Here is a 26595-nt window from a genome sequence, read left to right on the forward strand (position 1 = left end):
TTTTTCTTCTAAATTGTTGCCTTTAATAATTTCACTAATTCTTGTCAACAGTTTTTATGGGCCTGCTTATTAAAAATAAAAGATCTATGCGGAAACGTCAGAGGATTAGACAAAGGTAACTCCCCTCTGAGAATACCTGACATACCACAATGTGGAAAAGGTGGCTTCCGGAATCTGCTTTCTTGTAATTACCTGGATCGGATGAATAAAAAGACGCTCTAGACATAATGCTTTCTCAACACGATGCACCTCCCAGCGCAAGCAGCAGAGCTGTTCAGGGAGCCTGATTTGGTTTGAGTCGGGGCCGCTGGCTCCCGGGTGGAGCCTGCTCTTAGAACACACGGGAAAGCTGAAGGGCTCTACTGGGGCTGCTTGCCTGCACACAGCACAGTTCTGCTTTTGTCCTGGGCAGTTTTGACAGTGCTGTTGGCTCTAGCTTAGGGGCTGGGGCACAGTCATTCTTCGGACTTGTACTCCTGACTCTGGTGCTGCATCCGGGAGAGGACACGCTCGTAGAACAGCAGGTACGCGCTGGACGACAGGACCTCCTGCAAGCTGGCCTTGCGGACGGCGTCATCGGAGACCCACAGCCACTGGTTGCTGGTTGACAGAGGGTTCTTGGCCGAAGGCGGGGACCGTCGGTAAGTGACAAAGTGTCCAGAGTGCATGTCTCCGTGGTGGACGACGACTGCCATCAGCCGGAAGAGGTATGTGGATGAGCTGAATGACAGAACAAATGCCGGTGGTTTACACAAATACAACAAAAAAGGCTTTACAGGCAGAAACAGAATCCTAGATGTGAAAACGACAAGGGACTGATACAATGGCACATCCACACAATACCATACGACATCATAATACAATTCTACATTTACTGGCATGGCAAGATGTCCTTCTATAAGTATACGTATATTGTATTTATACAGATGTTTGTATCACATGAGTACATATGTACAGGTATATTGTGTGTATGTGTCTACACACACTTTATAGAGTGGATGACTTTAAAAATTTAATTGGTTTTTCTCTAGGTGGTATCCCAAGAAATTAAAAATTTTTTTCTCTATCTCTTATACATACATACATACATACACATGTGTATATGTAAACGATATGTGCTCTTATAATTTTTATTTTTAAAGTGAATTCTATTTTGGACAAAAATAAATGAGAATGTGCAATAGTGAAATTCTACCTTAAAATTAAAGAAAAAAATGAATCTCTAAATTTTCCTTATTCATCTCTGTGAAAAGCTAATTTGAGAAACGAAGAGAAGTTGCAGCCGAATGAAGGACATGCTTCACCTGTAGTCAGGGACGACTGGGAGCGGGAAGGGCACCGGAGCTGGCAGGGACGGCAATAAAGACGGGGAGCAGGCGCCATTCATGAAAATCTGTGTTTTGGGGGCCCCTGGCTGATTCAGAACTGCAGGAGAAAAAGGTCAGCGTTAATAAAAATTAGTGGTGGCTCTGGGTAAACAAAACAGGGTTTTGATCACCTTGGAAAGTAACTCCCTGTAAGGCTATAAAGCAAAAAAATACTTCATTTTGTATTATATTTATTCAGAATATTTCCTACCTTTTTGTCCCTGACTGTCCTAATCTCAAATAGGAAAAGTGTGTCTAGCTCCAGGTCTACCACTAGCCTTGACAACTCTGTGAATCTTTGAGGTTCTCATCCCTGTTTGCTAACAGTATGTATCAAAGTGAAGCACTAATTTACTGGCTTTTGACCTAAACCAAGGTTTCTTAACCTTGGCATCATTAATATTGTGGGCTGGATCATTTTCTTCGTTGCAGGGACATATGCTATACATTATAGGGTGGTCAGCAGCATCCCTGGCCTCTCCCCACGAGATGCCAGCAGCACCCCTCCCCACAGTTTTGACAACCAAAAGTGTCAGCAGACATTGTCCAATGTCCCCTGGGAGGCAAAACTGCTCTTTGTTGAGAACCTCTGATCTAAACATTCTCTCTTCTTTCATTCTGTCAGCTCCTAAGAATACCAACACGTAACAGAATTAATAAATGTTTATGGGTGTAGAGAAAACAATTAAAGTGATATTTATATGTCTTTTCCTTTCAAATGTCATATTTGGAGGACTTTATGTAGCAAGTAGTTCACTGTTGGCATCTTTAACCACAGCCAGCATGCTCTGAACTACAGTGGACCTGTACCCTACCTAGTCCAGGAGGAAGCTAGGGTGAAGAAGTCTTTGCTTGTTTTTTTTTTGGGGGAGGGTTTGTTTTGTTTTTTTAATGAGATGGGGTCTCGCTATGTTGTCCAGGCTGGTCTTGAACTCCTGGGCTCAAGTGATCCTCCTGCCTCAGCCTCCCAAGTAGCTGGGAGAAGTCCTTGTTTTAAAATGAGGGTCAAGGACTGAGCTGCCTCTCTACCTCTGCTATTCCCCATGTCAATCTGATGACCTGGTGAGAAAGAGCCAAACACAGTCTCCCTGAAATGACATCCTGCCAGGCCATGCTACTGTGGTCAAAGCAAGAACAAAAGTGGTAAGGGACACTAGGTCAGGAATGTATGGGGGTGCAGGAAGACAATCCTCATTTAATTGGGGGCAGCAAGTAGGTGGTAAACCCTTAAAGTGAATGGGTTTTCCTCAACTATAACTCTAGAACTCAACGTGTCACTTAAGAGACCTTTAAAAACCTGTCCCAACACTACATCTCCCATTTGCTGTCTGCCTTTGACCAATCACTGAACTGTGTGGAGCCTCAATTACCTCATAAGACTGGGGGTAATGACAGCTGCCTGCCTTAACTGGGACCCAATTCAATGATTGACCTCAGATGAGGACAGTAATGGAATTAGATAAATAGTTCAGAAAAGAAGTCACTGCAGCCCAAATAAGATGTTCAGTGATCTTCCACCAGGACATGTCCTTCCCTCATTTCCTGTATAAATGAGATGACTGTATCGGGGGAAAAAAAGACAAACAATTCACTGGAAGGCTAATAAGCCAATTATCACTTAGGGAAAAGATCAGAGAGCAAGACTGCAATCAGAGGCTTTTCTCCCTATACTTTTTCATCTGTAATAAAGTTTTAAAAACTCTACATCTCATTACTATGTAATTTTAACCTGCTTTTAAGAAGTCTTCCTTCTTCCACCCCCAATCCTGCTGTTCTCAAGAATTTAAGCAACCACTGTACAAGCCTTTTGCACTCATGTCATAAGGGACCGAGAAGGTGGCTAATGCCAAATTGCTTGTCTCGGTGAGGAACATTCCTGATGCGTCGGCACACACCTGGCTTGGGGGCTGCTGGCCCGTCCTGCAGTTCCAACGCAGGCCCTGGGTTCTCGTTCAGTTTAGCGTTGTGCTGACTGGGTTTGTGTCCCAGGAGGTGGTACTTGTAGATGTCCATCATCAGGAATTCATTGAACTGCACGTGCTCGTGCCGTTTCAGGGGCGTGCCGTGGCTGGACCAGCTCAGCCGCTGCAGGTGGATGCAGAGGCACTGAGGGAGCTGCGGGTGGCAGAGAAACCAGAGAGAACGAGTCATTTCAGGAGCAGGACACACGCAGTCCTCGAAAGCAAAGCCAACAAAGTGTGTATCGTGGGCTCACCTTCCCTAGTTTTAACTGTTTAACAAAAGTGGTCCTCTGGTGTTCCACCTTTTCCCCACTCAAGGTTCCCTTTGCTTCAATCTGAAATGAAAGAAACAACATTTCTCTGCAGAAATTCCTGACATAGGTCATCTATGGAGAGCTGCAGATCAAGGTGGTATTACAGCTGCATTCAGTTGGCACTTAACTGCTACCTGCTGGAATGGACTCAGCTGCCGGATTATTTGTGGCTTGTTTTCCCTGATCCCTCTTCGTCATTAAATAACAGTAACAGTACAGAGAAGAGAAAATTTAGAATCAACACTGAAACTCTGACACTGGCATGTAATCTATATTGTCCTTTGTCTTCAAAAATTCTGTTACACACAGTTCCTCTTGATTCAGAGGGTGAAATTCAATTACTTAGGGGGTTCAGGCAGGTGGCATAGGTAAAAAGATATGAGACAAATGAGATTGGAGGGGACTACAGCCAGTTGGAGAGGGCAGGTCCCATCTCAAAGCATGACATTTAAATTTTTTCTTTAAACAAAACTCATCTGGGAAAGAGATTTGGTCCATGGGCTGCCCATTTCCCAATGAAGTTAGGTAGAAGGGTGGTGGCTGCAAAGAGCCACTGGCTACAGTCAGAAGAGCTCAGGGGCAGTGGTGTGAGAAGCGCTTTACGGACACACAGAGGCCAGCTGGGAGATGACGTTTGGGGTGCCATGCATACCTTTGTACAGTTGTCACATACGACATCCCGCACAGATTCTGATGAGATGAAGTGGTGAAGGCAGTGGTCCAGGGTCAACGGGTGACCCTATAGCACAAGAAGAAGAAAACCATTACAATTCAAAGAAGAGCTACATGGAAACTATTGACAGATGGCAGCGTGAGTCCCAGAGCTTTGTTCTGGTGTAGGTAGGCAATGAAGTTTCACAGACACAACTGGATGTTTCCTGAACAAATGTGGGGCTCAAAGCACCCCCAACTGCTATTACTGACATTCAAAAGTATGAGGACATAACATTGCAGAAAATGATGGACTTCTGCACTGTTTTAGATATGTTTGGCCGGGCGCGGTGGCTCAAGACTGTAATCCCAGCACTCTGGGAGGCCGAGGCGGGTGGATCGTTTGAGGTCAGGAGTTCGAGACCAGCCCGAGCAAGAGCAAGACCCCCATCTCTACTAAAAGTAGAAAGAAATTATATGGACAACTAAAAATATATATAGAAAAAAAATAGATATGTTTGAATTTGAAGGGTGTGTGCATGTATGTGTGTGTTCAAAAAGTCACAGTTTCTGCAGCAAGAGAAAAACCATCCACCTTCCCCTCCCCCATAATCAGGCTGTGGGTAGCACACATTAAGGTTAAGACAGGGTTCAGCCAACCATGTTTGAATAACACATAGTACCTGAAACCACATAAAATACCTCAAAGCCCTTTTGGGTTGAAATACCTCCAAAACAGACCAAACATAAACCACAGATCAGTACATACCCATGTGGCGGCTGGAATACTTAGTGAAAGGCTATCAAAAGTATCAAATCGAACAGGACTCTAAAAAAAAAAAAATTATAGAAAAGCCAGAAAGGACTCAGATTAGATTCGAAACTTTAAAGATGGGAAGATATATGATTATGAGATGGTTTCATATTTAGATGTCCAACATTAACATAATAAAACATAATATTCTTAGAGGCAAGTTTTATTAAAAACAACCTTGTAAACACAAGAGGTGCAATAATACTAAAAGATAGCTTGGAAATACTATAAGATTACAGACCTGACCCAGCAATTTTGGGATTTTATCCTAAGGAAATAACCATGGACATAACTATATTTATCAACATTATTTATAACAGCAAAAATCTGAATACAGTCAGATCTTAACAGCGAGACTATGTCCTGAGAAATGTGTCTTAGGTGATGCTGTCGTGTGACCATCGCAGAGGTCATACAAACCTTGATGGTATAGTCTACTGCTCCTAGGCTACAAACACCTATAGCATGTTGCTGTACTGAATACTGTAGGCAACTGTAATACAGTGGTTAATATTTGTGTATGTAAACATAACTAAATATAGAAAGGTACAGTACAAACATGGGATTATAATCTTATGGGACCACCAACGTACATGCAGTCCATTGTTGCCTGAACGTTGTTATGTGGCACAGGACTGTAGCTGAAACTTCTATGGAGTGAGTAAATAAATTACAGCATGTCCACAGAATAGAATACGATATTAAAAATAATGTAGTAGAAGAATGTAAGATTATGTTGAAAGATGTTCATGGTATATTATTAATTGCAGAAAAGCAGATGGTAAGACAGAGTAAGAGCTCCTGCTTTTGGTGGCGGCAGAGTAGCTTGGCTACACTGTCCCTCCTTGAGATGACGATTGTAAAATCTGGACCAAAACAAAACGAAACTTTCTGAATGACTGGAAAGCTACCAAAAGCGGGCAGAAATTAAAAAGAAGTTGACTCTAGGAATTCCATGGGTGAGATGTGAATGTCTGTGCTTTTTTTGCCCAGTCTTGGCAGTGCTGGGTGGCAAAACGCAGCAGCATCAGAAGACCGAGTTCAGGACTGGTAGAGACGAGCGGAAATCACAGAAAGAAGGGAGCCACAGAGAAAACTAGTCTCAAAATTCGCATAGGAACTCTGGCCAGTTCCAGGATTAACCACTGAAGCGCACACGCACCGGGAAGACTCCAGAAGGCCTGGCAGAAAGTAGCATCTAAAAAAGAAGTAGAAGCTAAAAAACCTGAGCAGAGATTTTCAGTTTGGAGTTTGAGCTCCAGCCAGCTTAACTGCCTGCCACAACAAAGTTCATTCTTCAGAGAAACACAATGGAATCCAAAGTCTCTACTACAATGACAAGTATGTGATAAAAAATTACTAGACATGTAATATAACAAAAGAAGAAAATGTGACCCACGTGAAGTAAAAAAGAGATGACCTAGCTGTTGAAATTAGCATATGAGAACCTCCTAGATGTATTACACATATGATCAAGGACATAAAGGAAAATATATAGTTGTACTGAATGGACAAATGGAGAATCTCAGCAGAGAAATGGAAACTATTAAAAAGAAGGAAATGGAAATTCTACAAGTAATAATAATTAAAATGAAATATTTGCTGGACAGCCAGAGACTGGCAATGGAAAAAGAGTGAACTTGAAGATAGGGTAATATAAATAATTTAATTTGAAGAACACAGAGGAAAAAGATTGAAGAAAAATGAATAAGACCTCAGTGACCTGTAGGACGATATCAAGTGGACTAACAAGTAGAGAACAGGCATAAAATCTTTTTTGAAAAAACAATGGCCAAATTTGGTGAAAAATGTAAACGTAAAGATTTAAGAAACTCAGCAAGCCCTAAGCAGAGTACCTACTAAGAAAACCAGATCTATGTACAACATGGATAAAAATAAAGAGAAAATCTTGTAAGCAGAAAAAAAAGGACACTTTACATATAGAAAAATGACATGAAAGACACTGACTTTGAAAAATGGAAGCCAGAAGACAACAGAACGTCTTTAAAGTGACAAATTTAAAATAAATCCAAGCAAAATAACAGTAACACTGTTGTCAACCCCAAATTCTATATCCAACAAAAACTATACTTCAAAAATGAAGGCAAAACAAAACAATTTTCATATAAATAAAATCTAAATGTATCTGCCACCAGTAGGCCTACAAGAAATCTTAAAGGGATTTTTTAGGCTGTAGAGGAAAAATATCAAATGGACTTGGATGTATAGGAAAGACTGAAGAACACCAAAAATGGTAATATATTTTTTTCTCTTAGTTTCTTTAAAACACATACAAGTATTTAAAGCAAAAACTATATTGCAGTATTATAGGGTTTATAATGTATGTAGATGTACTAGATATGACAAAAATAGCACAAAGGACAGGGTAGTAGAACTGTATTTTTGCAACATTCCAGCATTTTACACGAAGAATTATAATATTAACTCTAAATAGACTGCAATAAGGTAAAATTGTATGATTTAATCACACACAGACACACATACACAAGTTAAAAGTACAGCTAAAAGGCTAACAAAGGTAATACCTTTGTTACTAAATACTAAAAATTATTAGATTAACCCAAAAGAAGCCAGGAATGGAGGAAAAGAGGAATAAAAAAGTATATATAAGGCAAACAGAAAACAAATGGTAAAATGGCAGACCTAACTAAATCTAATCATATAAATACATTAAATGTAAATGGACTACACATTCCAATTAAAAGGCAGATTGTCAAGTTGGATAAAAAAGCAAGACCCAATTATATGTTACCTACAAAAGCCACATTTAAAATACAAATATAGGTCGAAAATAAGAGAACAGATAGAGATATACCAAAGAAACACTAGTTAGATGAAAATGAATCATTCAAATAGACTTCAAGGAGTCTTATCAGAGATGAAGAGGGACATTTTATCATGACAATAAGAGTCAACTCATCATAATACATGTGCTTGTAACCAATAACAAAGTTTTAAAAAATTCAGCAAAAATAGAACTAAAGAAAGAAATAAATTATAGCAAACATTTAAAAAATAAATAAGACCAATATTAAGGAAAATCTTTCAGGAAACAGAGGAGGGAACACTTCCCAGCTTATTTTATGAGGCTAACATAATCCTTATAAACAAAATCTGACAAAAGCATCACAGCAGAAAAAAAACATAAGACCAATATTTCTCATAAATACAGATACTAATATCCTTTAGAAAATATTAGCAAATCAAATCCAGTAATATATAAAGAGAACAATACATCACAATCAAGTGGGGTTTATCCCAGAAAAGCAAGACTAGTTTAACATTAGAAAAAGCAATCACTGTAATTTACCATGTTAACAGATTAAAAGAATAAAATATGATCATCCTGATAGATGTAGAAATTTTACTGTATGAAGTTTATTTTAAAAAAAACATTCAACCCATTAGTCATCAGGGTAAATGCCAATCAAAAAGCACAATGATGCAGCAAAAGAAATAACCAACAACATGAAAAGGCAACCTATAGAACATGAAAAACTATTTGTAAACCATATAGCTGATAGAGGGTTAATATCCAAAATGTATAAGAACTCATACAAGTCAACAGCAAAAAAACAAATAACACAATTAAGAAATGTGCAAAGGAACGCAACAGACATTTATCCAAAAAAGGCATGCAAATAGCCAACAGATATATGAAAAGATGCTCAACATCACTGCTCATCAGGGCAATGCAAAGCAAAACTACAAGGAGCTATTACCTCACATCTGTTAGGATGACTATTATCAAAAAGACCAGGTAATAAGTGTTGGCAAGGGTGTGGAGAAAAGGCAACTCTTCTACACTGTGGGTGGGATGTAAATTGGTGCAGCCATTATGGAAAACAATACAGAGGTTCCTCGAAAAGTTAAAAACAGAACTAGTATATGATCCAGCAATTCCACTTCTGGTTCTATACCCAAAGGAAAGGAAATCAGGACCTCAAAAAGGCATCCACACCACAATGTTCACTGCAGCATTATTCACAATTGCCAAGATATGGAAGCTAAATCTCCACAGACAGAAGGATGGATAAAGAAATGTAGTATATACATACAATGGAATATTATTCAGCTCTAAAAAAAAAAAGAAATCCTGCCATTTGTGACAACATGGATTAACATAGAGGACATTAAATGCCAAGTGAAATAAGCCAGGAAGAGAAGCACAAATACCATATGATCTCATTCTAGAAAAGTGAAACTCACAAAAGCAGAGAGTAGAACGGTGGTGGCCAGGGGGTGGGAGGTGGGGAATGGGGACATCTTGGTCAAAGGTACAAACCTTTAGTTATGAGATGAATAAGTCCTGGGGATCTAATGCACAGCATGGTGACTACAGTTAATAATACTGTATTGGATACTTGAAATATGCTAAGAGAGTAGATCTTAAGTGTTCTCACCACACATACAAAAAAGGTGATGAATGTGTTAATCAGCGCGAGCTTGACTGTGGCAATCATTTTACAATGTATATATTCAACCTCTCCCCATCCCCACCCCGCAGCCGCTGGCAACCACCACGTGTATCAAATCATCAACTTTGTACACCTTAAATATATTCAATTTTTATTGGTCAATTATACCACAATAAAGCCAGGGGTTAAAAAACCACAGTGAGCTAGCACTTCACACCCACTAGGATGGCTAGAATCAGAAAGTCAGATATCGTAAGTGCTGGGGAGGCTGTGGAGAAATTGGAACCCCTCCTACACTGCTGGTGGGAATGGAAAATGGTGCAACCACTTTGGTAAACAGTCTGGCAGCTCCTCAAATGGTTAAACATAGAGTTACCATAAGAGCTAGCAATTCTACTCCTAGGTATACACTCAACTGAAAACATATGTCTACATAAAAACTTGCACATAAATATTCACAGCAACATTATTCTTCATAGCGAAGAAGAGGAAACAATCCAAATGCCCATCAACTGATGAGTGGATAAACAAAATGTGGTATATCCACGCAATGCTGTATTATTTGGTAATAAACAGGAACGAAGTGCTGATATATGCTACAATGTGGAAGAACCTTGAAAATATTATGCTAAGTGAAAGAAGCCAGACACAAAAGGCCACATATGGTATGATCCCATTTCTATGAAATGTCCAGAATAGGCAAAGCCATAGTGACAAAAGGTAGCTTAGTGGTTGCCAGGTGATGGGGGGATGGAGAGGACAGGGAGTGACTGCTAACGGGTATGGGTTTGAGGGCAGGGGGAGGTAATGAAAATGTTCTAAAATTGATTGAGGTGACAGCTGCACAATTCTCTATTTTTATATGTTGGAAATTTTCCATAATAAAAAATTATTTTAAAACTGCAAAAGCAAAGGGAAAAAAACCAAAACCCAGCCCTAGAGTCTATTGTGTCTACCGTGAGCATAAACCCAACCTTAGGACTTGCAATCCTGCCAGTCCACAATAGGTCTGCTGGTCTTGGTGCAGAAGATGACATCTGAGGAGCAAATGACATGTTGGCACTGACCAACGGGGGGTGGTCAGTCCACTAAGTGTGCAGAGCCCAGGCAATCACAAACGCCGTGGACAGATGTCAGCCCACACTCTCTAGGTGCTCTCGTGAGTGAACCCTCCCTTAAAAGAAAACCTCGCCGGGAAATGTCAAGTACTGGTATTGTATTTACCTGGTGTTCACAGTGTTTGCAGACCATATTACTAGTGAGTCTTCCATGAAAAGGATGTTGAGACTTCCAGTGATTGGACGTGGGGTGAGGTGACCCTGGAATGCAAAACATCTTTTGATATATCACTTTCAGCTCTTTGGCACCAACCTCAAAATTCACCCTCCTTTTTAGTATGTGGGAGAAACTCCCTTTGGGGAAAACATGTTCTTGAAAACTACACTGAAATAGTTTCCCTCATTGACCTCCATCCAAAAGACATCCCATTTCTTCACAGGAGAATTTATATAGATCTTTACGTGGGGTTTCTGTGTAATGGGTACAGCCACGTTTTTAAAAGGGATTCGTGATTAGCAATATCTTTTTATAAATATATGCTTAAAATGTTTGAGATATCAACAGAAAGATAACACAAATGAACATAAAGTGAGATAAACTTCTGAATTAATAATAAGCAAGTTCTGAAGAACTGGGATTTTCTTTGGCTAGGAGCGGGGTTAGTGGAACAAACACTAGTGAGAAATACAGGCTCCGGAGGCAGCAGCCCAGGGCTCAGCCTGGGGTCTGCTTCTTGTGAGCTCTGTAACCTGGGAAGTCATTTCATCTCCCTAAGCCTCAGTCTGCTGGCAATGCGGATAATTACTATCCCATTACCCCTAGTATCATCCGCTTCATAGAGTTATGAGTTTTAAATAAGATATTGCAATGGCTGGGTTCAAAAATATTTGTTCCTATTACTACTAATGCACAAAGGAAGTGATGTGTTAATTTTCTTTTTTTATTTAAGAAAACAGTGATTGCCTCCTAAGGAGGACTGTGATAATTTGGGGTAAAAGTTGGCCAAAGTGGAAATGCTGAGGACACAACAGATTCAGCTTATTAAGTTCTTCCCAGGATCAATTCAAGAAGGTAAAAAGCAAGCCCTGCCCGAAGCACAAATAAGTCCATTTGGAAGAAACTGAGCAGGGCTGGGATGGGAGGGAACACCAAGAAAATCATGTGAAGCTGTTTCCAAAACACAAGCTCGTTTGCAAGCACATCGTGGTTCAAGGGGGCTTAGATAGCACCAGAAAAAAAAAAAAAACTTCTTAAAACAAGCAAATCATCGTCATATCTTAAAAGCACACATCTTAAGTGTTACATTTCAATAGAAAACAACTACCTCTTGTGCGGCAGGTTATTTGTTTGGGAGTTATTTCTGACTGCTGCTGTAGGGGAAGAAAAGAAACAGACTGAAAAAGCCCATTACGACCCCTTTTACCACCCTCGCCCCAGCCCTAAATCTTACAGGTTTCTGTGCTCAGTGCACCACTGAAAACCAACATTTAACAAAGCCCGTGTTTCTAAAAGTAGCCTTAATTACCCTCTCTGGTTGTTTCCTGTGCATATTCCTTCATGGAATACAATGGAAACATTTCCTCTCTCTAGACTATTTCCCTCTTTACTGGTTAACTTTTATCAATTTCCCAAATATTTATACTGTTACAGGGAAATGAGGACTCATTTAGCATTTCTATGGCCCCTCAGTCCCCTCTATTAAGTAGGAAAAAAATAATACATTCTTTCTTCTCAAAGCCAACACAAATTGCTGCAATGAATTGTTTTAAAGAGCCCTGACATCCCAAACCGAAGTCACCAACTACAGAGTATGTAATAGTTGAAGACCTGCCCCTGGCTTCATTCCCACTTTTGGTTTTTATTGAGTCTTACTTTTGACTTTAAGGCTGTACAAAGATTATACTCGCAGTTCCTACAAGTATTAAATATGCACAAGCTGCACTGAATATATTGAAAATGTTAACAGTTTACCTCCAGGGAATGCACATCAAACAAATGTGTGACCCGTGGCTGGCGGTCTCGCTCATCTTCCAGTGACGAGGTAATGACGTGGAATAATTCGTGAGCGTCCTGTCAAAGGGCAAAGCATTCTTCAGAGAAGCCCGCCGAGGCAAGGGCAGTGTCAGAACCAGCCCCTGTGCAGGCCACCAGCTAACGAGGGCAGATGTGCTGTCTACATTCTCGAGGCCAGCTCGTGAAATGGAAACAGTTCTGTCCTAGGGTCTAGACACTGTCACAAATAAAGACCCTCAACTGAGAGTCCCAAGGGGAGAGAAAGCGGGATGGCTGCCTCTCTGCCAGTCCCCGAGCCTGCTTTAGCTGTACTGAGATGGTCCACGACCTCCACTCCACCTGACTCCAAAGGATGATGTGTTTTTTTTTTAATTGTGGTAAAATGCACAAAACATAAACTTTACCATCTCAGCCATTTTTACATGTCTAGTTCTGTGCCGTAAGTACATTCACGCTGTTGTGCAACCATCACCACCATCCACCTTCAGAACTGTTTTCATCTTCCCCAACTGAAGCCCCATCCCCATTAACTCCCCACTCCCCGCTTCTCCCGGTAGCCACCGTTCTACTTTCTATCTCTGTGAATTGGACTACTCTAGGTACCCCCGATGAGGGCAATCCCACAGTATTTGTCCTTTTGGGACTGGCTTATTTCAGTTAGAATGATGTCCTGAAGTTTCATCCATGTTGTAGCATATTGCAAAATTTCTTTCTGTTTCATGGGTGAATAATATGTCACTGTATAAAAATTTTGTTTACCTCTTCATTCATCGATGGACACTTGGACTGCTCCTACCTTTTGGCTACTACAAATACTGCTATGTACATGAGTGTACAAATATCTGTTTGAGCCTCTGCTTTCAAATCTTTTGGGCTGTACCAGAAGTGGGACTGCTGGATCCAAGGGCAGAGGGCTACACTTTAAGGATCAGCTCAAACAGCTCTTTGCTGAAAGCCAAAGCCACCCCTTCTCTCTTCCTGGAGGGACAGGGTCTCTCTTCCCCCGGGCCCTCCACTTGCACTCTTGGCCCCCCCTCCACACAGTCACCAGAGTGGCCTTCTAAAAGCAGATGACTTTCCTTTTCTGCTTTCAGCCTTCCAAAGGCTTTCACTACCAGAGCAAACCCACCCTTCTTCCCTGACCTACAAAGTCCCTGTCCGAGGGCCCAAGGTTCCCCCCAGAACCTTCTCCCTCATTCACAGGGCCCCGGTCACTGGCCTGTTTTGCATTCCTTGAACACACCAAGCTTATTACCGTTTCAGGCCGTGCCCAGACCTTTGCACAGCTGCCTCCTTCTCATTCCTCAGGTCCGTGCTGACAGCGCTCCTCCCCAGGGAGGTACTCCGTGATCAACTATCCAAACCCCTCGAGCCCAGCCTGCCCCAGCCAATTCGGCAGCAGTCCTGCAGGATCTACCCCCGATAAATCCCTGCAGCCTCTCTCCAGCTCCCCTGACTCAACCTGTCACAGCTGGGCCATCTCAGGCCCGGACAACTGCAGCCGCCTCCCACCTTTCTTCTCAGCTTCAGTTCTTGCCCGCGCACAGCCTTCCTTTTCAAACCAAAGTCAGATCAAACCAGGCTGCTGCTGAAAGGCCTCCAGTGGCTCCTGCCGCAGGCACAATAAAAGCCCGACTCCCGCCCCGGCCCTCCCAGGCCCTGCACAATCTGCTCCCTGCCAAGCTCCGCCACTGCCCTCCCGGCCCTGGCCTCCCTGCCATTCTCCACATGCCACAGCCATACAACCGCCCCCAGCTTCCTGCCCCAGCTTCTTCCTCCGTCTGGAACACTCTGCACCTGGGCGTTCACTCCTTTCTATACTTCCCCTCGCCTCCCCAGAAGAGCCTCCCTGCCGAGAGCAGTCTCCTCCCCCTGCCACTTTCCCCTCCTCCACAGGCTCCCCGGGGCTTCCTTGTTACATCAGCCTGTTTATTTTCCTGTTAGCACATCTTGAAATGACCTGTTTACTGTCGCCCCATGCCACTCCCCACCAGAATTCCAGCCCCAGGAGAGCAGGAAACCGTTCACGTCCTGGTTCTGCTACAGCCCCACCACCCTCACCAGGCGTTCATCAAATATTTGTTGCACACATAAATGACCCCCCTCCAGGGCTGTAAACTGCAGTTAGCAAGGGAGTGCTGGAGATTTGAAGACAGAAGGGGCTCACGATGCAGGGGTGGGTGTGGCAGCCCAGCAGTTAAGTGACAGTGTGAGCAGAGTGACAGCCCTGTGGCAGCAATGGGCCTCAGTCACCCGGAGGAGAAACAGCTCTTCCCTGGAGCCTTCACACACAAGGCATCTGGGCCCACCCTGATCCCAAGACAGGACAGAGTCGGATCCATAACCTATCCTGTCAGTGGGCCGCATGACTACATGGCCTCAAGGAAAGGGACAGTACTGCAGAAGAGGGTGGAGCCTGAGAGTGTACCCTTTAGCACCAGACGGGCTCAGATCCTGGCTCTGCTCCTTCAGTAGCTGTGTGACTTTGGGCAAATCGTTTCACTTCCCTGAGCTTCAGTGTTTCTATCTGTAAAATGGGGACAATAACAGCAACTCCTTTATAGGGTTAATTCATGTGAAGCAAGCACTTAGCCCGATGCATCCCCCACAGCTCTAGCTTTAGACACAGAAAACGGGTCACTAGTGCAAGTCTGTTATTGACCGACTGGATCACTAATAATGAAGACGTGGGCAAGGCCGCATGCTGGACACTCTGAATGTCTCCAAAGGGGAAGAGACCAAGGGACACACACGCTCATCTCTTTTTCCTGCACTCTCTAGCACTAGGTGGCTCAGTGACTGCTGTGCGCTGAAGACATTAGAAATACTTCCAAGGAGTGACTTAGCCTTTGGTGGGTGGTTGATGGAGGGACAGGAGTTGGAATAATTATCTAATGTCCCTGGAGACTAAATCCCAAAGTCATTCTCTCAGTTTAGAGACATGTAAAATGCAGTTAAATAATTCCAGTTACCAGAGCAGGATTTAAAAACTATTTTCTAAATAGAAAAACATTTCAATATACAACTGGATTAACCAAGATGCATTTTAAGAAAGTATAAGCTGGGTGTTGTAGCACACGCCTGCAGTCCTAGCTACTTTGAAGGCTAAATCGCTTGAGCCCAGGAGTTGGAGGATGCAATGAGCTATGAATGTACCACCGCGCTCTGGCCCGGGTGACAGAATGAGACGCCCATCTCTTCAAAAAAAAAAGAAAGAAAGAAAAATAAAGTATAGGTTTCACCAACATCACGTTTAAAAAATAATACATGGCTTCAGATTAAAGCACAAACGAGAAAATCTTTAAAAATAACATGAGCTAGAAAGCCTTTCTACTTCCTTTTTCAAAGTTTTTAAATGCCTCTCACTTCAGCCCCACAGTTTTGGGAGGTCCAAAAGGCCACCTCCCATTTCTCTGGACAGTGGCCACAGAAGACGCCTACACAAAGCTGGACAAGCCGTCTTGGCACTGTGGCTGGGGACGACGTACCAGTACGCCACTGGCAGCTACATTTTTTCATCCCTAGACTTTCACTCTCTTGGCCTCTGCCTCAGATTTGCTATTGGTAATAGTGGTCTGGAGAGAAGGGGGTGACCAAGTTCCAAAGCGGGCAGCAAGGCTATAGTTGTGGAAAAGGGAGGTGGACGTAGCTGATTTTTTTTTTTTAATGAGGGTGTGGTCCAAAAAAGGGTCTCCCCTGAACCTCTGAGCCTCTAGGGTGAAGCTGCTTGCCTCGTTCTAAAGAACCCAGGTGTCCCTGTCATCCACTACGGTACAAAGTTATTCAAGAACCAAAACGATTTTTGCTCTTTGGTGACTGTGTGTTTATGCCCTATCCTGCTAACCTACTCACCAGGTGAAAAAGAGCTGTGTTTCCCCTCTGAACATGAGAGCAGGAACAAGGCTGGTGCTCTGGTCCCAGAATACTAAGGTTGTTCAAAATGTGACAGAAATGTACGCTCAGGCCAGGCAACTGCAAGGTCAGGCCCCAAGTCACCAGGGGAAAGGATTCTCCAAGCTAAACCTGTTTGAATGTCGTGCTCACCTGTTCTTCAAACGAAGAGATCTGCCATCTATACATTCGTAAGACGTCCAACAAGCAGCTTGCATCCAAGACCTCATCGTCAGTAACTTCTTGGCAGGATAAAGCTGGAATCAAAAATAAGACAATTATGAAATTCACCAGCATAACTAACCAGAAAACCTGCACGGTATAACACATCAAAGCTAACTAAAAATTTAAGGACTGCAACATTTGCCTTGGAATTAGATCTCTTTTATCATTCTTCTTTGTAGCCTCACCCCATGGTTAGTATGCTATTAGGTACTTCACTTTTGCTGAATGAATGTAATGTTTCATGAGGCTGCAGCATTTAAATGAAGTAACTGATTTCTGGATCTTCAAATTACCATCATCAATATAAATTTATTGCTGCAAGGTTCTTATTGAGTGAAATGATTTAACTCTCAACTCTTAGGGTTGGGAGGGCCCGTAAGCATTTGCGTAGTCCAACCCCACACTCTGTGCTAAGCTCCTCTCCACAGGGCGCTTTCCCCCGTAGTTACCAGGCCTTTGCTTGTATTTGTTTGCATTTGAGTTTCTGATTATCATGGCAAAGCATCAAGCTGTATGTGGCAGCCTGCAAGGGTCTCCTGAGTGGTTTACTTTTCTTTATTATTATTATTATTATTACTTTTTAGAAACAGAGTCCCACTCTGTTGCCCAGGCTGGAGTGCAGTAGCATGATCATAGCTCACTGCAACCTCCAACCCCTGGGCTCAAGTGATCCTCCTGCCTCAGCCTCCCAAGTAACTGGGACTACAGGTGCGCGTCAACATGCCCGGCTAATTTTTAAATTTTTTGTAGAGGCGGGGTTTGCTATGTTGCCCAGGCTGGTCTTGAACTGGCCTCAAGTGATCCTCCCATCTCAGCCTCCCAAAGTGTTGGGATGACAGGCGTGAGCCACTGTGCCTGGCCTTACTTTCCAATCGTAAGTAAAATCGAGCCTAATAAAAATAAGTTTCATGGGCTTATGAATTCATTTAATCATTACCGCTAGACTAGGCATTGGTACTTTTTCTGTAAAGGGCCAAAAAGTAAACATTTTAGGCTCTGTGGGTCACATGGTCTCTGTCACAACTACTCAACTCTGCTGTCGCAGCGCAAAAGCAGCCATAGGCAACACCTAAACCAGTGGGCCTGTGCTCCAGCACAACTTTATTGACAGAAGCAGGCAGTGGGCTGGATATGGCCCATGGCCACAGTGTGCTGACTTCTGATCTTGGCCACCCCCTTCCCACAGGACCTCACGCTGGGCTGGCACTGCCGGAGCGTGGGGCATGGAGATGTAGGGCCTGCCGTATCAGTGCAGCTTCTGCAGGTTCAGTGACTCCCAAGATAAAGTAGGCCAGCCTGTTGCTTCTCTTTGATTTACAGTCAGTGGACGTGCAAGATTCCTTTAAATACGTCAGGCTCTGATTCTGGAGGTTCTGAGCACTGCTACCCTCCCACCTCCAGGGTGTCCCCGCCCCACCCCTGTCTGAGCTTGGTGGCAACCCTGGGCGCAGCAGCCCTGGCAGCTGGTGCTGAGAAGGCCTGAGACGCATCAGTGTGTGGACATCCTGGGTCAGCCCTTTACCCTCTAGGACAAAGGGAGTTGGGAAAGGAATTATATCTTCCTTCCTCCTCCCACACCCCTAGGGCAGCCCTTCTGTTAGCTTTTTCGCTCCCAAGGAAAATTTTAATGTCCCCTTTAGCCCAATTTTGTCTAAAATGCTATGGAGCAGTTTGGTAATGACTACTAACATTTTCATATCCACAACCCAGCAATTTGACTTTTTCAGGATCTACCCTAGAGAAACATGTGTTTGTGTGCATAAGGAGACCTAGATAACAACATCCACTGTCGCCTGCTTGACAAGGAACTGGAAGCAAATGGCTAAACTACTGGGGTGTCTTGATATTGGGGATATTATGCGGCTATAAAAGTGAATGAGGTTGGGGGTGGTGGCTCACACCTATAATCCTAGCACTTTGGGAGGCTGGGGCAGGAGGATCGCTTGAGGCCAGGAGTTTGAGACCAGCCTGGGCAACGTAGCGAAACCTCATCGCTACAAAAAATTAGAAAAAAAAATACCCCAGTGGAATGGTGCACACCTGTAGTCCCAGCTACTCAGAGGGCTGAGGCAGGGAGATTGCTTGAGCCTAGGAGTTCGAGGTTGCAGTGAGCTATGATCATGCCACTGCACTCTAGCCTGGGCAACAGAGTGAGACTTTGTCTCAAAAAAAAAAAAAAAAGTGAACAAGGCTTGCAAATCATATATCTGATGAAGGATTAATACCCAGAATATATAAACTCTGAACTCCTAAAACTCAACAACAAAAAACCCAAACAACCCAATTCAACAATGGCCAAAAGACTTTAACAGACGTTTTTCCAAAAAGATATACAAATGGCCAATATCCAAATGAAAAGATGCTCAACATCACTTATCATTAGGAAGATGCAAATTAAAATGAGATACCACTTCACACCCATTAGGATGGCTATTATCAAAAAAACAGAAAACAAGTGTTGTCGAGGATGAGGAGAAACGGGAACCCTTGTGCACTGCTGGTGGGATTATAAAATAGTACAGCCTCTGTGGGAAGTAAGGCAGCTACTCAAAAAATTAAACAGAATTACCATTTGATCCAGCAATTCCACTTCTGGGAATTTCCAGAAAATGATTGAAAACAGGGACTCAAACAGATATTTGTACACCAACATGTTCATAGCAGCATTATTCATAATGGCCAAGAGATGGAACTCATCCAAACATCAATCGACTGATGGACGAAGGGACAAACAAAATGTTGTGTGTATGTCCACACACGCGTGCGCGCGCACACACACACACACACAGGAATATTATTCAGCCTTAAAAAGGAATGCAATTCTGATACCTGCTATAATATGGATAGACCTGGAGAACATTATGGTAAGTAAAATTAGTCACAAAAGGATGACTATTGTATGATTCCACTCAAATGAGGTACACAGATACGTGGTATCTCATGACAAAATGAGATCTGCATCAAACTCAGAGAGACAGAAAGTAGAACAATGGTTACCAAGGGCTGGGGTAGGGGAGAATGGGAGTTATTGTTTAATGCATACAGAGTTTCGGTATGGGATGATGAAAAGAGTTCTGGAGATGGATGGTGGTGACTGTTACATAACAATGTGACGGTACTTAATGCCACTGAACTATATAGTTAAAATGGTAAATTTCATGTTATAGATTATCTTAGCACAATTTATAAAGATGGGCAAAAGGATATGAGCAAGAAATTCACAGAAGACAAAATATACCAAAACCAATAAACTCACAAAAAAGCAAAAAGACTGAAGTAGCACTACATGTACTGAAATGGACATTTCTCTAATGAATATCATATTATTTGGACATGAAAAACACAGAAGAATATATAATTTCTATGGCTCCACAGAAAGGTATTTAGATGCACAGAAAACCATCTGCAAGGACACACTCACAGCTTCCTCTTGGGAAGGAAGGAGGGAGCAGGATTAGAGTAGTGATGAAGGGGACGTTAGCCTTATCTGTAATGCTTTAAGTTTTTACAAGGAGAATTTCTTCAATGCATTTCTTGTGTAATTACAGGTTATTTCTAAAAAACCGAAATGATTGAAAGGCAGAAGCAGAGAAGGGGGCGGACATTCGAGGTGCAGCTGCTGAGGCCGGCTCTGCTGCCCCACGCCGGGTGCCACATGCAAGCAGTCCGAGGGCAGTGCTGGGGTCGAGGGGCAGGACGGTGCCTAAACTTGTGGACATTTCAGCTTTTCACACAATCTGTGCAATGGTATTGTTTTTTAAAACAGGGTAGTAAAAGCTATTAAATCACTGCTTATACAGACGAGCACACTCGCTTCATAAAGATTTCTGTGTCCAGCAGAGAGCACACGGGAAAATGACCTCGGTGAAGTAGAATTTAGGGTGTTTTTTAAACCCAGTTTTTTTCTGGCAGTGAGAGTAAGGGATGCTTATTGTTGGAAGTAGAAGTATAGTTCTCTTAAAAAATGTTTTTTAAAACTATCAATAACTGCAGATCACCAAAACAGCCACCACTAACGTTTTGGCCTTTTTCTGTCCAGCTTTCATCTGTGGAAGTTCTTATTTTGATGAAGTAAATTATATCATATTTTATATCCTGCTCTTTCAATATGATAACCTATACCCTCTCCCAAATTAAAAAAAAAAACACTTCATAAAAATGATTTTTTTTTTTTTAGTTTTTTTTCCACCTTCACCTTTCACAGCATAAAAATGATTCTTAATGGTTGGTTATATGCCATTGATTGCTTAATCATTCTCTATTGGCCATCTGTGTTCTTCCCCCTTTCTTGCCATTATGATTAGGTGTTGGAGGTCTTTGTGCCTACATTATGTTCTGTATAATGTCCATGGGATGTTAATAGATGTTATGGGGGAAAAAAACAAACAGTTCTATAGTCAAAAATGTTGGTTTAAAAATGAACTTGAATAGGTTATTTCGTAAAACCTTTACCAAGCCAGTGTACGCCATGACTCTCCAAGCTGGGGGCCGGTATTCAGCCACTCCCAAACTTGTCTGCTTTTAGGACTCCCTTTTCCAGGCTGGTTAAATTACAGTCCACGTTTCTATTTCTGTAAGACAGACTCCCTGACGTGGAATTACTAGGTCAAGTGGTTCTAAATATTTTGCAAGCTATCACTGTGTAGTTCCAAACTGCTTTCCAGAAAGGGTGCACTCAGGCACACCCTCAGCAGCAGCATATAGACACACTGGCCGACAGCCGGCCAGGGCTGTGAATTCACTTTGTAATTTTGCTGACAGGCAAAACAATGGCACTATTATTTTGTTTATATCTCTTTGATGATGGTTACCTTGAACATCTGAGTGTCTGTTAGCAATTTGTATCACTTCTTTTGTGAATCACCTTATTTCCTAGGCTAAGGCACATTTTTTTCTTTCACGTTAATGTTTTTTAAAGAGTACTTCTTATAATCAAAATGTTTATGTGGCAGTGGATTTTTTTCCCTTCGTTAAAAAGCTGTTATGAAACTGACAATTTTTAAATAAACGGTTCCATCTTTGGTTTTTAAAAAATAGCCATTTGCATCTATTGGGCTTTCAGTGTTTTCTCCATAACAATCTATCTGATTATTTTCTATAATAAGGCTATTAAGCCTTTGTCTGTCATCTGGACGTCTTCAAAAATGTGCATAGATGCCCTTTAAATTCCCATGTAGATACCTTTCAGGAGGTGCAACAGCGTCAAGGACAAATACTGTTGAGGGGGGTGCTCCTTCTGATCCCTGGTGTACTGGGTGGTAAAATCTTCCAGCCACTTGATGAAAGCAGGGCAGGCAGACAAGCCTTGAAGCAGGGAGTTCATGAAGCAGGTGTTTCCTAAATTGACCAGGCCAGGCACAAGCCCTAAAAAAAAAGTGGGAGGAAAAAGAGAACAGCACATCACATTGGACCAACTCTCTTTTCTCTCCCATTTGAGACCCAGAGTTTCTGCACTGTGGCTTTAAACTGAGAATCCCAATCTGAGCAGGTCCTTGTCCAGAGACACCTGGAGGCCAGGCCTTCTGTCTGTGCCAAGGCCTGGTCCCAGAACTGCAGACTGTAAGCAACAGGAGGACAAGGACAGGTTCCTGCGGTGTGTTATTTTTGAAAGTCATCACAGTATCTGGCACAGCTTGGTTCGTACTAAATGGATAAAAACACGGAGTAACCGTCTCCTCTCTTTTTCTCTCCCTCATTGTCTCATGTGCTCTCTTCTTTAATACCAATGTTTTTCAGAACAGAAGAAAACAATTGTTTTATTGTTGCTTCCCCAGGACAACAATTTTGTTCTTATCTTAAAATCACGGGGAAGACATCACTGTGCCAATTCTGATCAGCCTTTCTGCAAATCTGATAACTCCCTCTTCTGCTCAAAATTTTTTAAAAACTTTTTATTATAAAAAGATTCTCAATACAAAGGATATCTACAAGAAGGGAAAGAAAAAAAATTCTTAAACATGCACAAAAGGAGAGAGAATGTATAATGAACCCCAACCATAACCATCCTCAGAATTAACAATGATCAAATTTTGCTACATCCTTTTCTTCTTTCTTTCTTTGCTGAATTTTGATCAATGTTAAGTAGTGCAACATTTACAAAAGGGGTATTTAAAAAAAATAAGGAAATAGATTTTTTATTAATGAAGAAACTAACTTGAAATTTTTACCAGTCACTAGCCATCTAGTTTGAGAGACCACAAATGCATGACATAATTAGTCAGCTGTACTACTGAAAGACACAATTGCCATATTAATGAGAACTCTAAGACAATTAAGCCACTTGAAATGTTTCATTACAAAGCATGCCTCCAGCTCAAGCCTGAAGAGGGGCTAAAATAGAAATCTTTTTACTCCAGGGTGTACAATACCAAGTCGATGTGAAAGTACTGTTTCAAAAACCGAAGTCCTCATTTTAAAGATACAAGAGAACAAAAAAAAATGGCCACTCCCCTCCCCTTTTGTACTATTTTCAGATAACAGGGTTTTGAGTTTCATCTACAGAGGATGATACAGTGGCCGCATTCTTACCTTTTCTACGCTTCTTTCTTTCTGTAATGGGACCCCAAATAACATATATTCCTGCTGCAAGAGCAGCGGCAATTCCACCTAGGACTCCCCAGTTCTTCATGACTTTATATCTAAAAAAGAAAATAAGCTTATTGCCTTTTATCATCACAAACACAGTATGTAGATCTATAGATAAGGAGAATAACATTTTGTCCAAATAACCCACCAAATACCTAACTGTCAAATTAAAGTGATAGACAGTAATAGGATTCTGTCTTGAAAATCAGGATGTTTAGACATTAGGATTTATTTTCTTGCAACATTGTTTTGAAGACATTTTTTTCTTTTTGGTTTTTTTTTTTTTTTTTTTTTTGCTTCATAGACATTAGGATTTAAAATCTATGTCAGAGCACAACCTTCCAAAAGCTGCATTTCATTCATTCCTCCCACTCTGCCTCTCACTCCACCACCACACTGGCCACCACCAACCAACGCTCAGACCTCAGGGACTTTGCATTGCTGCTCCCTCTGCCCAGAATGCTCTTCCCCCAGATCATTGCTTGGCTCACTCCCTCACTTCTCAAGAGGCCTGTCCTGAACACATGTTTGGAACCTGTACTCCTGGTCCCTATTACCTGGTTCCTTTTCTTTTTACCATAACACTTACCAACTGCTAATATAAAATTCACTATTCACTGTGTTTGTTGTCTGTCTCCCTCAACTGGAATGTAAAGTCTTTGAGGGCAGGGATCTTTGTTTTACTCATTGACATATCTCGAGTGTCTAGATCATGCCTGGCACATAGTAGGTTCTCAATAATATTGACTGAATGATTGCATACTGGAGAAAATATCCTGAAATTGATTTTTCTTTTAGAATATTAAACAGGGAAGGAGCATACATTAGTATAAAAGATCTGAATATTTATAAAATGAAAGATTTCTTAATATCAGGCTTGACTGGAACACTGAAGTCATTCTTTTGCTATAAATGAAGAAATTTCACCAGAAATTTAAAACATTATTTTTATACAAAGTTATGTATTTCCACCAAATAAGGCAAACCATGTATGTATGGATATCTACGTATAATATATACGTGTACCTATGTTACAAATGTATATGTGTAATATATTCTTATTCCAAAATTAGGATCATGTGAATATTGTTTTGATCTCACCTCAGTAAACATTAACTTAGTAAAGAGTCATTGATGATAATAATGACTTTGTCTTATAATAGTTAACATTTTCCTAGTGTCATAGCTAATAGCTGATTGTCAAATAAATCTTTGTTCTTCCAAGACAGAGTCAATAGAATGTACACAGAACTTGGTTAAGAAAGTAAGTGATATTAACCTGGTTCAATTCTGGCTCTGCTATTTCCTAGGGCATCATTTCACCTTCTAAGCCTCTGTACAAAATAATCATGGGACCTACCTCATAGGGGTTTTTGTGAGTATTAAATAAGTGCTAATACATAGTAGGATACATAATAAAAACTTAATATTAGCTGCTACAATTATTGAGTATTATAATCTCAGGTTCATTAATGAAAGTTATTCTTGAAGTTTCTTCATGCTTCACCGTGATGACTTTTACCCAATACGTATATTCATAAAAGTGCCTGGAAAGGTGAAGACAGCCTATCACTGAAGTGCTAAAGCACTTTACAAGTGCTTTAAAATCCCCTAATCAAACACTAATATTTAACGGTACATACTCTATGCCGCTATGGTGATAATCTTACCTCATTTTCAAAACAACCTCACGAAAGTAGGTTCTACTTATCACCCCCATTTTCATAGACAAGGAAGCTAAGAGGCCAACTTGGTCACAGTGAGCAAGGGACCATGGCTCTGAATCCATGCCAGCTCCCAAGTCTATGCTTAAAAGTAAAACCAAAGTTCATGAGAGAAACTGAACGAAATAGTATTGAAGGGATGGGAGAGAGGTTTGCCCTGGTTCTTAGCACGGCATGGACAAAAACCGCAGGGAGGAGTGGCAACTCTGGAAACTCCAGTCCTCTGCAAAATGACATCACGAGGGGCTTGGTGGGGCCTCAGAATAGGATAGATCTGGCTTCTCCTCCAACTTTGCTACTGTCAGGTCAGCTGTGGGGCCACAGGCAAGGCTGTCCCAAGGCCCATCTCTCATCTACAGAATGGGGACAATGGACAGGACAGCCACTGAGGACTTCCAGCCCTATGATAACAAGCTATTTACACCCGCTCCTGTTCCAGAGGAAGTCGACCTCAGCAACAGGTCTCAGTCATTTGGGATCAGCACTGGGGGTGTGGTGCTCAGCTCTGAAGCCTGGAGCCCTTGGGAGGGTGATTTAGAAGAGGGAAATGGGGGCTCTTACAGGATTGGGGACCCAGGCAATTGGGAGTCCTAACAGGAGCAGAAGGTCTTAACAGGTTAAGGGACCCTGTCTGGTTTAGGGATCCCTGCAAAGTAAAGGTCTTTATTCACACTAATAATATTGGGGACCCAGACAGAAGTGAGAATCCCTGGCAGAACTGGGGGGAGGGCGCGACAGAAATAGGGGTGCTGACAAGATGGGGGGCGCTTGAAGGCCCCGAGACACAGGACTGCAAGAGCCACGGCAGGATTGGGAACCTGGGCAAGACTGGGAAACCCTGGCAGTCCAGAAACATATGACTGGGGGCCCAGAAGGATTGGGAATGTCCTAGAAGGATTGAGGGGTCTTGGCAGGCCTAGGAGGCACTCAGAGGACTGGACGGCATTGACAGAATTTGAGGTCTTGAAAAGACTGGAGGGCCCTGGAAGTCCTGGGGACAATGACAGGATCGGGGAGGCTCTAGCAGGGCAGGGAAGGCGCTGACAGAATTGGGGAGCGCTGACAGAATTGGTGTTGCCGGAGGATTGGGGGCCCTTAGAGGCCCGTCATCCCTTCCCACCTTAGGGTCTGGGCCTCCAACGCTACAGGACGCAGAAGCTTAGGGGTGTCTGCTCGGGCCCTGGGGACCCTGACTAGGGCGAGAAAAGGCCACCACAGGCCCGGTCTGGGGACTCCAGTCCCGGCCTCTCCAACCGCCCCGCCCCCCAAAGCTCACCTGACGGCCGCCCCGGTCCGCAGGAAGCGCTGGATGGCCCTGTCGGCTGCGGTCATGGCCGCCGCGGCCCGGGAGCTCAGCATTGCGGTCGCGCCGGAGGCCCGCCGCCGCCCCCGCCGCTGCCACGGCCGCCGGACCGAGGACGCCGAAGGCTCCCACGGCGGCGGAACCCGCGGCCACAGTCCCAGCCCGTCGGGGGAAGGTAGGCCGAAGGACGGCCTCCCAGGAGGACCGGAAGTAGCCGCCGCCGGAGAGCAATAGCCGGCGGACCACATC

At 42.7% G+C, this 26595-nt stretch overlaps 1 protein-coding gene across 4 annotated transcripts; it reads right to left on the reverse strand.

The window, feature by feature from the left end:
* Positions 1-26484, reverse strand: USP30 (ubiquitin specific peptidase 30). 4 transcript variants are annotated; one of them, XM_045534614.1, is made up of 13 exons: positions 26320-26484; positions 23263-23372; positions 21916-22098; positions 16663-16766; positions 12577-12675; positions 11930-11975; positions 10771-10865; positions 5063-5122; positions 4295-4381; positions 3583-3663; positions 3263-3482; positions 1305-1425; positions 1-720 (listed from the first exon to the last, which is right to left on the reverse strand). In XM_045534614.1, the coding sequence occupies exons 1-13, from the start codon at positions 26400-26402 to the stop codon at positions 456-458; spliced, it is 1554 nt and encodes a 517-aa protein (XP_045390570.1). In that variant the 5' UTR covers positions 26403-26484; the 3' UTR covers positions 1-455. The 4 variants fall into 4 exon arrangements, with proteins under 4 accessions (XP_045390570.1, XP_045390569.1, XP_045390572.1 ...); XM_045534613.1 differs by having other exon boundaries at positions 11927-11975; XM_045534616.1 differs by having other exon boundaries at positions 11930-11972; positions 26320-26470.
* Between the last annotated feature and the right edge of the window lie 111 nt (positions 26485-26595).

This window comes from Lemur catta, chromosome 21 (assembly GCF_020740605.2).
Source record: "Lemur catta isolate mLemCat1 chromosome 21, mLemCat1.pri, whole genome shotgun sequence".
Lineage (NCBI taxonomy): Eukaryota > Metazoa > Chordata > Mammalia > Primates > Lemuridae > Lemur > Lemur catta.

Excerpts from the sequence above, each read along its gene's own strand:
- USP30 (XM_045534613.1), bottom strand. The coding sequence starts at position 26,402 with ATGCTGAGCTCCCGGGCCGCGGCGGCCATGACCGCAGCCGACAGGGCC. Across the intron at positions 23,373-26,319 it reads CGGACCGGGGCGGCCGTCAG|ATATAAAGTCATGAAGAACT; the intron begins GTGAGCTTTGGG and ends TTTCTTTTTTAG. Across the intron at positions 3,483-3,582 it reads AACAGTTAAAACTAGGGAAG|CTCCCTCAGTGCCTCTGCAT; the intron begins GTGAGCCCACGA and ends TGCCACCCGCAG.